Here is a 12,145-nt window from a genome sequence, read left to right on the forward strand (position 1 = left end):
AGCTTAACATTTGGACTTCGTAACTTGTTTTACTTACCCCTGATTGCACATCATAGAGTGTGTGGGTGAGGATAATCTTGAAGACTGCATGGGACCGACTGCTCTCCTCATTCATGTTGGTTGCAGCCACTGTGCGAGATTTGTTGCCCTCAGACATCAAGGACTCGATGTCCTAGATACAATTTTCACAGCCATAAGCATATCTGCATTATCATTCTTTTTGATTATCTACCCAAACAATCTCATTTTGGTAAAATACAGCGAGTATTTCCCACCAAGTTTCCCACTGTTCATTCATAGAGTGTGAGAACGAAATACTGTGATCTTCCCTTCATAGCTTAGAAATTAAACAATGTTGTTACGTGCCTATTCATCCACTACCTCTGCCTGGCTATTAAATTACCAACAAAACTAATGCACCTGGCTGCACATAAAAATACCTGAGAGCAAAGAAAAACGTGAGGAAACAGCAGTTCATGTTTGAGCACTGCAACATTTTAGTCTCAGTTGTCAAACATATTCTTGAAAAGTGTAATACTGACACCGGGCTTGTTTTATATAACAGAAACACTGTGGAACAGGTTACGTTCCTCTTGCACATAAAAAAAAGCTATAAAAGCTTATAAAGCCATCTGATACGTTGTGATACTCAAGAGACAGGCAGCTCCCCTGCTTCAGTGTTTTACAGCAATCCTGTAAAACAGTTAAAACTTCAGAGCCCTGGGCTCGACTTTTATTTACTCATCGAGCTGGATCACGCTAAAGAAAACCAAAACCAATTAAACAGAAGCACACCACAGACCGCTCTGACTCTGTATGCCGAATTATGCAAAGCTGCTGGGCAACGTGCAACAGAAATGCATGCAACGTGTCTTTTATTAACAGAAACCACCAGAGATGGAGAGATAAATACATGGAGAGACTAGAAAAGGAAGGACTACACTGTTATATTTTGCTAAAGATGACAGAATTGTATCCCATATTTACTAATTTTTCCCATGGTACATCAATACTACTTAAAAATTAGAGCATTCTGCAAACGAATATAGATAAATATGCATATATATGTATGTTTCCTATTCAGTTGACTATAGTACTCCCCAATAAGCAAGTTTCAGGCAATGTTGTCAAGTATTTGTCTTGTAGACAACCATTTGTTTATATTTCCAGCATGCCTGTGTGCTACTTGTAGGTGAAATTATATGCTCCTTGCAGGTGAAATTACTAGGCAATTGCAAGACAGCCAAAAAGTGACAAGGTGTGGTACTGAAAGCCTGTCTCTGCTAACTGCTGCTTCTGTAATTAATTGCTGAATGCTGCTTCTCATGGATACAGGCTAGACTCATCTTATATTTGGGAGGAAAGCTGCTTCATTAAATAGTCGAATGACTGTCAGAGTTAGTGAAGAGCAAAGGATGAAGATGAGTTTCTGCTATTAACTCTGTTTTCCCAGTGATCACAATACAACAATCATACAGCTCTCTTACTCTAAAATCCATGTTATTGCCATGGTAATTAGGAGTAAGTTAATAATGTTGTCCTGCTTTCAAGACAGTACCCTACTGTACAGGGTGTCGACACAAGTCCTTCACAAAACTGATCCTTACCTTGTAGCTAGCAACAGCTAGTTTGGATAGCCCATCTACGTAAGGCCCATAAACACTGTGTTCTCTAACTTTTAATGACTGACGGCTTCTGGTTGGGAAAAAAAAAGTTTATTTATAAGCACGTGACTGATGTAAGACAACATTTACAGAAAATCCATTTCTCACTGACATATCTCAAACACGATGGTTTTACAGCTACCATAATGAAGCACAGAGCAAAGACTGTAACGCAAACTGAAAAGCCTTATGTCTACATGTACAACGCTGACAGACGTTTTTGTCACTTCATAAAAGCTGGCATTAGGGTGAATTGACTCCAAGCTTTCAGTCTTACCAATTTATTTTGATATAAAATAAAAGGACGCTGAGATCAGATGAAAAAAACATCCTAGGCATCCCAAATGCCTTAGAGGGGATCCACTACAGCAAATTGATATGTGGAAAGAGAGGATATGGCAACATATTACGGTGCTGTTCACAGGCACATTACTTACCCTTTTGGGTCAAGAAGATCTCTGACTTTCTCGTTGTATATCTCCATGTAGGATACTTCTACTTTGAAACTCTGCTCTTCATTTTCCTCTTTCTGTGCTCTTTCAAAGAGTCCACTGCAAAGTCTGGGGATTAATCCGGGCTGGTCAGCAGTACCCATCATTGTGTATGATTTTCCTGATCCTGTGTGATTGAACTGATAATTAGTGGACATGCAACAATTTTATTTTATTTTATTTTATTTTATTTTATTTTATTTTATTTTATTTTATTTTATTTTATTTTATTTTATTTTATCTTATTTTATTGTGAGAAACATGGAAAAGAAATGGAGAGAAGCAAAGAAAAAAAAGACATTTCAGTGACAGATATTTGTACAGTTTTCTATCTTAATGCAACCAATACATTACCATTTAGCTAAAAACTATTTGATTAAAAGGAAAACAAGAAATCTAGTTAAACTGAATGAGAAGACTTTCAGATGGATACTCCTACTGTAGCAAACAACCCACTAACACCCAAATACCTGCCAGAACAAGAAAAATCTGTTGCACTACCATACTCATTTTTGCATTTTAAATTTAAAATGATGATTAAAGATTATTCTAACTGCAGAGGCAGAAAATACAAGTGATGCACTGAACTCAAGGACAGCCACGATCATTACAAAGATGACAATCAGAAGCGTGAGAAATAAGGGTAGCCAGCAACAGACAAAATCTCATTTCTTACCCTGTTCACCTCAGATCTAATGTTACAAAACATCATTTCTTATGTTTGCACAACTTAAAAATGCTGGCTGCAAGGCATTTGTCCTGAAACAATGTCAAAACAGCCATGGAAGGAGTCTCTGGTCAGGACATTAACGCCTTTTGCGTCAGTGCTGGCTTTGCTTACATTCTGGAGGAACTTACCAGTTTGCCCATAGGCAAAGATGCAAGCATTATAGCCTTCAAAGGCATTCTGAAGAATATTCTCTCCAAGGCACTTGAAAACAACATCTTGACCTAAGAAATAAAACATGCAAGCTAATGTAACGAAGCGAGAGAGTGGGTTTTTTCATGATGTGGATTCTTCAATAATTACGTAAAAGCAAACACTTGGGGTTTTCTGGCTGTTCTTGCCTAAATAAATCACCTAGCATCCAGTACCCACTCCCTTTACAGGAGCATGGACATGGATTGGTAGGTGTGCTCCAGGTTTCTACCAGCACAAAAATCAGAGTGTGATTATCATGCATCCATGTGTGTGCACTTACAGCAACGTGCTACCAGTGCTCGTACTCCGAAGTTTCAGCAGCACAAAATCTACCACCAGCTGCAGAATTTCTCCCACTGGTGAATGACAGAACTTCAAAATATACTCAACCCATACATTGTAACAACTGCCATTTGGTTTTAATTTAGGGCTGTTGGTTGAGCACTAAATAATTTCACTGTGTATGCACAAAATATTTAATAATTCCATGATATTTTTGCAGAGAAGGAATCACATCTATATGGAAGACATAACGTATTAGCAAAATATAGGGTATAACACTTCTTTTTGCAATTGAACTAAAGCTGCATGCACATTTTTTGGCTCATTTTCCACGTGGAGGAAGAAATGCTAACTATATTTGAGTGTTATTTATTTAAACCAAACCACAGGGGTTGGACTAGGTGATCTTGCAGGTCTCTTCCAACCTAGATGATTCTGTGATTCTGTTATAAAGCAAACCTGTATTTTCAGAATTTATGAGAAATTAAAATCTGAACAACACCTGATGGAATTACATGGATTGACAAATCCTTTCTCCACAACGTTAACATTCCTGAAAGCTTTTCTTTTCTCTCATTACGTCCATAACTTTACTTTCAGGTCAACTCAAGACTTTCTCAAGTCCTCACTAGATTTCTATTCATTAGTTATTTGTTGCGGAAATTAAAAGATTCATATGCTTACAGATTTTATTGATTTTTCTTTTAAATCCATGGAAACAAGCTTAAATGAATCCAATTTTTAAAAGATAAGTATGAAAAAAATGAAAAGATCACAAAATGGTAAGTCAATAAATTTCAGATTTTACCATGTTTGCCAAAATATGTCCATAACACACACATAAAGATATACATATTATATATAAGATGTATATAATATGTATAATACATATGATATATATAAAATAATATATTAACCTTTTTTAGTACTCCATTTACTAAGTTCTATTATTATGTCAACCCCCCATCTGCACTGGCAAACAAGAAGGTGTATTTTAGCAATATTCCTCTAATCCTGTAAAGAAATGGATTTGATGTTTTCCAAGTGATATCCTTGGATCAGTATTTTAACTATAGATGTAAATATGAGTAACCCATTACTGTGATGGATTTCTCAATTTCCTGCACTGCAGATGGGTAGCATTGCCTATTGCTATCCTAATCATCGTCTTTAGAAAAGAAAAACAGGAATGATTTAAGATTTTCCTTTTTCTTTTGACAACGAGCAGCCGTATAGGGGAAAGATCCTCCATGCCATATGGTCCGTGCCCTTTAGCAAATACTGCATTATAATTAGATCATTTGTTCTTGGAGACAACACGCACAAAGCTCCAGTAAATATTACCTGCATATTTTTCTTTGACGGATTCATCCATAGACCAAAAGCAGTGATCGTAAGCAAACACCTGCAGAAAAATAAGCAGGAGGGCATCTTATAAAAACCATTGCCACGTCAAACACATCATCCCAATTGTGACAGTGCTGCATTATGTTGGCTAACAGGATGCTTCTTGGGGCCATGCTGACATACAATACACATTCCTGCAGAATTATTTATTTCGTATGGGTTCAACACCTAAACCCAAACACCTTATCTTCCTGCTCGCAAGCCTGTCCCTTGGTTTTATTCGTTCTTTGCTTTTATTTCTTCCTTCCTATTGTGTGAATCCTGTTCAACGCTCTCCAACAGCTGCCCGTGCGGCAAGCCCGTGGATGTCAAGGAGCTCTCCTCATCGTCCTTTAAAAACCCATCCTCGCGATTCATTTTTCACAAGACTTTCTATTTTGCAAACTGACAGATGTCCCCTGGCTGTTTCTGCCTGCCACCCCCGTGCTTCTTGTCTGCATAAATTAAAACCACGCCGTAGGGCAGGAACCTCTCTCCATACAAGCCAAGCAGAAGCAGCCGTCACCAGAGTCTTGTAAAGAACAATATGGAGCAAATGAGTTTTATCACTAGGAGAGCAATGCTGTAGCCTTTTTAAACAGAAAAGGGTTGGTTTTGTGGTGAATCCATTTAAAGGCTGGCAGGCACCTTCCATCATCCCAGCTGACCTCCAGTAGGGCAGTGCCTGCTCCTGCACCTCAGGCTGCAAAAGGAGATGTTTGCGAAACATCTCCCCTGGGTACGTATTTGCAAGTAAACAAACAAGTAAAGATCTGGGTAACAGCTGATTTATATTCACATGGGCAAAACTGACTCTGTAGGATATAGGAAAAGGGAAGTGCCATGGGCTGCTCTTTGGCTGCTTATTTCTCATCGAAGTTTAATTAAGGTTGCTCCTTCCCCTTTAGATGTCCCACATCCACCTTCTGACCTTCATCCCATTATTTCTGAAAATTTCATTTTTATCCATTAGCCGATTTCCACGTTCAGTTTTGGTGAAGGCTGTGATCTGTATGCTAAAGGCATTAACCATGCGCAAGCATCTGCATAGGTAAATCACATCTAACACTTTTTATTTAGTAAAGCTTGTAGGAACAAAATATGTTGCATCATATCCACATTAATAATAGGAAAAGCCTACAGAGAAATACTGAGTCTGTAGCAAATGAACTCAGTTATTCCGTCCCCTAATGGATTGTGTCATGGAATATGAAAAATCATTTAAGGACTCACAGAGCAATAAAGAAAATCTTCCTCGAGTATTTATACCGACTAAAATAGTTGGAAAAGTTATACGAGAGTTGAAAATCTGTACTAGCAGCACAGCCAAACTTACTACTTACATTTATGGAAATGTTTAATATAGCAAAATCCTTTGAATTTAAACAACTTATCTTCAGAAATACATTGCCTTTTTTTTAAAAGTACAACAACATCATCAAGAGATGAAAGGATTTACTTTAGAGCCTCTAGTTGTGGAAATAGCAGCTGGTGTATTTAAAGTTAAGTTTTTTTTGTTCTTTGAATTTATTAGACAATTACGCAGATTGTCACAACGTCCCAAGACTTCAGAGCATTTAACCAAACATCACTGGATCTACGACCACATCAATAAAGCTGACTCCTAATGCGCCAGGCTAGAGATAGATATCTGCACACCAAATACAAAGTCATGGGATCGTAAGCTGTAACAACAAAATGAGTTTGCTCTAACACAAATAACCAGAAAAGGCTTTAAAAAACCCACAGACAACAAGCAGTCTCCCATTCCCGGCCTGTAATGCCGAGCATGTATGTTCTCATTTGTTCCTGTGACTCATTTTTTGGCAGAGGCTTTTACAGAGGCTCTTCTGCAGCAAGGAAATGCTTCGAGTTTCTTACTCAACAGCTGATCAACTGCAGAGCTGTGTTTCGAAATGCTTTTAATATCTGGCTAACCCGCGGCCGGCTGAAGGAAAGGACAATTTTCCGTCACTGAGGGAAGGTTCAGGAACGGCCCTTACCTTTGGTTGGGTCCTGCTGCTCCCAGAGCATCACCAGCACGAAGGATGTGGTACAGCGCGGGGCGAGAAAGACAAAAGAAAACCAAAGGTGGTTAGCTACAATCATTTCAGCTTAATTACTCTACCGTTAATACCTCCTATTTGGGACACTATTTAAAAAGTTCATTCCTTTCCCCAGCTCTCCCCTTGCTGACAGATCCCAATATTTTTATGAGCCAACGTGCAACTCTTTCCAAGCGTAGGACTGGAGATGCCGCTCTGGGCAAGTTGATTTTGACCTCGGAGCCACTCTCTCCCTCATGCTGCTGCCATCTCTACCTCACTCTCTCCTAATTTATTTTCTTGTGACACCTCTCTCTATAGTTTTGTTTTAAAAACTCTTTAATTAAAAAGTACCCAAGCAATACGAAAACCTCCAAGAACACCTGCACAGGAGTTATTCAAGAGACGATTTCAGAGTCCAGCTGTTGAACGTGCCCAACTTGGCTTCTCACAGCTGCTGGGACAGCCCAGCAAAGAGACGTTTTCTTAAAAGAACGAGTGGAGAATAGCACTCCCCTTACTCTGTTACGTGCATAGTTTAAAACTTTCCAGCACAACTCGGTAAGTACCGGAGTTAAAACAAGAAAAACCTTTAAAAGCAGAGCCCAGCACCGGCCCATGCACCTCGGACATGGAAACTGGCAGCAGGCCTGGCAGCATCCTCCCCTACAGAAGGCCGGAGAAATCCAGCAAGCCCAGCTGTGAGGAAGCGATGCTCTCCTCGTCCCGGACCTCGCAAAGGACATCAGTAAGCTCCTGACGTGAGGAAAGTCTTGCAGCAAGCATCGCTGATTCCTTTGGACAGAGCAGGGGCTGTATGAGGTCACGCTCCTGCTGCTCATGTGGCTTGAGAAGTGAGTTTAAGGATCACAATTTGTCAGCACTGTCTCTCAAATATCATTATTCACGACTCAGATCCACTGTTTCTCTTTACTCAGACTTGAATCTAATATGAATATATGTTTCACACACCGAGAACGACAGGCACCTTGGCTTGCAGCGGCAGGACGATTATTTAAGCCAAGGTTACCTCATGGCAGCCACACCACGGGGTCATTCAAGCGAGCAGCCGCAACAGGATGGCTTTTCCCCTTGCCACCTGGCTACGTTTGACCAAAAGCTCTCCCTTGGTCCCTGCAGCGTGCTCAGCACGGGCTCTCCATGGTCTCTGATGGTCCTAGCGAGGTTGTGGACAGGGAGCGACCGAGGGACTGCCTTCACCAGGGCGTCGGTTCAGGAACAGGAGGCACCAACAAGCCAGATTTGCTCCCATAATGATTTGGAGTATTTTAGGAGATGCAAGAGCGTTATTTTGGCTATCCAACCTCTGAAAAGCTAGCAGCGTGCTTTCATGAAAACAGCTAAGAGGCTTGTAGGGGTGCTCTGGTTTATGAGGAAGGTTCGCTCCTGTTCCTACACGAAGACCACTCACCTTAAAAGCAAAGCAAAGAGCAAGCTGGGATTTGGAGCATGAGTTTTGGACACAGGTATGTTACCCTGCCCATAATTCAAAAAGCAATCCTGCACATTTCCCCAGCCCCGTTCCAAGGCAGGATTACACCACGACGACGCACTTGACCTTTTCCAGCCCTCGATCCAGCACGTATTATTGAGCATTTGGATTAAAGCAGCAAGAAGGATATCATCTCCAAAGTCCTATCCCATATGCAGCTTTAAGAGGATGGATTACACTAGGCTATGTAAATCATCAAGCTTAGTTTAGACTAAAGGTCTTAAAGCGTCTCGTTTTCTAAAGAACCGCATATACACATGAAACCGTGTCTCGCAGCCCCGCTTAACCAAACAGACACAAAAGCGAGCCCTACATCAAAGGAACGCAGTGCATGGAATTTAGGATTCAGCACACTACCTAGAGCTGTACCAGGCTCTGTGTGCTTCGGGCCAAAAAGAAAATAAATCTGACAAACGCCTCCCTAAGGAGAGCACTAAGGGTGCCCACGATGTGCCGCAGCATCACGCCGTGCACGGCCCCGTCATCCTGCAGCTGTGGCAGCTGGGCTCAGGAACCCAGGAAAAGATTTTCAGCCCAATTGGAAACCCTACAGAAAACAAAGGGAGAGAAGGAAGAAGCCCCCGAGCAGCCAGCGAACCACGAACACCCCCTGCAAACGCCGGGTGTTCAGAGGATGCTCCTTATCCACTACGTGGTTGACGTCAGCCAAAAAAAATCACAAAAAAAAGAAACCACCATCCCATTGGATTCCAATAACGACAGCCTGTAATGAATCGTGAATTATCTTGGTGATCTTCGGGCAGTTTGGTGATCATGGGACATTTCCACCACCGCCGCCCCCAGCTCGGAGGTGCGGGCAGAACTGCTGCCACTCCTCAGCTGAGCACCAAAACTGCCATCAACAGGATCCAAAAGCTCCAGGAAAGGAGAGGAAGGGAAAGCTCCTCTTCTGGCCACTGAAGGCTGTCACTAAAATGTTCTCAGCTTCACGTTTACACTTGAATCCAGAGTGACGGGATTTGCCTTGGCCAGCCCTCCTTTCAACCCAATCCCAAAGTAGGGCAAGCTAATGCAGCTCGGGTTCCTGCAATACCAGATTATTGCATATTAAACAGGAGAAAGCACAGAATCTCCAATAATTAAAATCATATATTCAAGCAGAATAAACTGCTCTGTTCAGCCCTCGTTATTAGTGCTATTCCAATAGTCTCTTAAATCACTTTTTTTTTTCTCTGGCTTTCCATGTTCAAGAGAAGGAAGGTGGAGCGACATTAACTACATCTGAGTTTTTGCAAATCTAGCGGGGGAAACAACACAGCAAACGAGGTGAAACATTCCTGGGGAGAGGCAAGGACAGCTCAGACCTTATCTTTCTCCTTAGCTTGGAAAGAGCAGCCAGCTGGCACATCAGCACATGCCCTACATCAGTCACAGCACATTTCTGCCTAGATCAGGACTGGGCGGATGGGGCAAATGGGAGGGGAAACGTGGGGGACAGCAAGTCAGAAAGCGGGGTGAAGGGGTACAGGGGCTGTAGGACATCATCTGACAAGGAAGGATTTTTTTTTCTCCCTGAAAAAAAGACATTTCCTATGTCAGTAGCAACCACAGCATCCGAGGTATGATTTAATAGCTTAGTGGGCAGCACTGGTGATAAGAGGACGGTTGGACTAGATGACCTTATAGGCCCTTCCCAACCCTGTTTTTCTATGATTCTGTGATTTCTACGATCCAAACTATAAACTGATGATACTGCTCACCAGCACAAGGCTAAGCTGGATTTGTGCCACAACATTTGAACATTTTCAGAAGCTTCTGGAAAAAATAATTTGCAGGTTAAAAGAAAAAGGGAGAGGGAACAATTTCAGCAATAACCACGAATTAGGGAAGTCCCAAAAAATCCCAGGAAATTTTTATTGCTTTCCACTTTTAATCTTCCATAACCATGGCAAAAATAAGTATATCAGATTCCAACATAACTGGAGCTGTTTTGGGCCTTTCAGCAGGAACTGCTCAGCACAGGCTCCAGAAAGTAGCTGAAGACAACCAGAAAAACATACCGATGGGGAAAAAACCACTTGGAGCTTAACAGCAGAAAGGTTTTGGCATCTCCCAACAGCCACAATGCACTATCGCATCCTTAGCTATGCTCCTGAGGAGCTGTCAAGGCTGGTTTGCCTTAAATCAATTCGTATTCACAGCTCATTTCAAGTAAAGTTGGCATCGTGTGCCACAGTAACTTATCCTCTGGACAACAGGACTCCGCTTTATAGCAAGTTTATTGTTTTTAAGGTCTGTATGGATCCCAATCGCTCCATTTCTGACACTTCTTCAGTCTAGCACCAGGCAATTTGTCTGTACCACAGTTAGAGCCCCCATCATGGCACAGTGGTGGGGCCTCCACACACAAACCTGGAGGAGAAATGCTGTGTTTTAACTATTCCTCCCCCTTGGTCGGTGGGAGCAGCAGCACAGCAGGACCCAGAGGTGGTCTCGGGATCGAGCCCCATTTGTCCTGTGGCACAGCACCTACAGGACGGGTGCCAGATGAGCTCCAGAGGTCCCCAGAGGTGCCTTCCAACCTCCGCCATTTTATGATTCGGGGATATTTTATTAACAATTTGCACATATCACAGGTAAAAGCAGTTCAGTAACTCGCTCATTCACCTGCCACGAGCTTTCCCACTGAGACTCATATCCTTACCTCTAGAAAAAAAAAAACACACAAACAAACAGCCGGGGAAGGATGCTTGGGAAACACAAATATCCCATTCAGGGAACCTTCCCACAGGGCTTTACTAAGCCAACGTGGGCCTTGTTTGAAGAGCAATGGGTTAAAAGTTAATGGCATTCATGGACCGAAGGGCTTTTCAGGAAGCCTCATCCTCCAAACCAGACTTCTGAGTTTGACCCCGAGCTGTATCTCTGAGGGTAAATACCGGGCGTGAATGGAGCTGAATACCACAAGGAGCTCTGCGTTGCTCACGCTGCCCCACCATCAGATCTCTGTCTGTAACGGGAGGCAGGATTTAACAAACATTTCTGCAGTCTTATATTTTGGAATAGCGAGGCTGATGATTTCCAAGTTTACCGTCTCCACAAGGCAGCAAATACATCCTCCATTGTCCTACAGGAGCTTCCTAGCGTGCAGAGGCTGATAAGGTGCAGGAATTATCGAGCAGCTCTAGCAGAGTCCCGAGGCAGACAACTTCAGGCACACCAGATAAGGAGGCAGGCACAAAAAGATATCAGGAAGATCTTGCATTTGTTTGAAGCTTGGGAGCCTGGCTATCTTTCAGTTGCAGATCCTCGAAACGTGGCATTTCTTTTCTATCTGATCCACTACGAGTTGGTTTTGAAGAGCCAGCAGTTGGTTAGAAAAGACACTGCAGTGTTAAGGGGGTTGCAGAATTTCTTTCCTGACATAAAAGCCAGTTAATGGCAAAATAAAACTGAGTAGCATAATTAAATTTATTGTCTAGCAGCGACGTAACTGAAAGGCAGCGGTAATGACAACTGATAAGAGAAAGTAGAATTAATTGAGAAGTTTTCTTCTCTTTCCACACATCCCACAAATACAACTTGCACCATTTTTTGCTGCTATACAACGAGAGGAAATGCCTCCTAAATCAAGTTCTGATCACTTCAGGCTTCTTTACACCGCAATGCTTCGCAATCCATTTTCCCAGAATGTTTCAGAAGACGAAGTGCTTAAGGTTGTTGGGTTTAACAGCCTATAAATATTCTTCCCCCACTTCTACGCATAGACCAAGGGGGATTAAAACACTGTGTCCCACTAGACTGCTCCAATTTCTAGATGATACCGTACAATTAATCCTATTCCTAGGGAGTTTCAATTGGATGTCCATACCGATACCGAC

The 12,145-nt window shown here is 42.0% G+C and overlaps 1 protein-coding gene across 4 annotated transcripts in view; it reads right to left on the reverse strand.

The window, feature by feature from the left end:
* The window catches only part of KIF13B (kinesin family member 13B), a 126,676-nt gene that overhangs the window by 71,100 nt on the left and 43,431 nt on the right, over nucleotides 1–12,145 (reverse strand). For 2 of the 4 annotated variants that reach the window (XM_083828642.1, XM_083828640.1), the window contains exons 3-8: nucleotides 6,749–6,761; nucleotides 4,704–4,764; nucleotides 3,014–3,106; nucleotides 2,102–2,282; nucleotides 1,608–1,695; nucleotides 38–172 (exon numbers count right to left, since the gene is read on the reverse strand). In XM_083828642.1, coding sequence (XP_083684768.1) covers nucleotides 38–172; nucleotides 1,608–1,695; nucleotides 2,102–2,282; nucleotides 3,014–3,106; nucleotides 4,704–4,764; nucleotides 6,749–6,761 — 571 coding nt within the window. Of the gene's footprint in view, nucleotides 1–37; nucleotides 173–1,607; nucleotides 1,696–2,101; nucleotides 2,283–3,013; nucleotides 3,107–4,703; nucleotides 4,765–6,748; nucleotides 6,765–12,145 lie in introns of all 4 variants that reach the window. The other 2 variants (XM_083828641.1, XM_083828639.1) reach the window with 1 other exon arrangement.

The sequence above is a fragment of the Anser anser genome (assembly GCF_964211835.1).
Source record: "Anser anser genome assembly, chromosome: 3".
NCBI lineage: Eukaryota > Metazoa > Chordata > Aves > Anseriformes > Anatidae > Anser > Anser anser.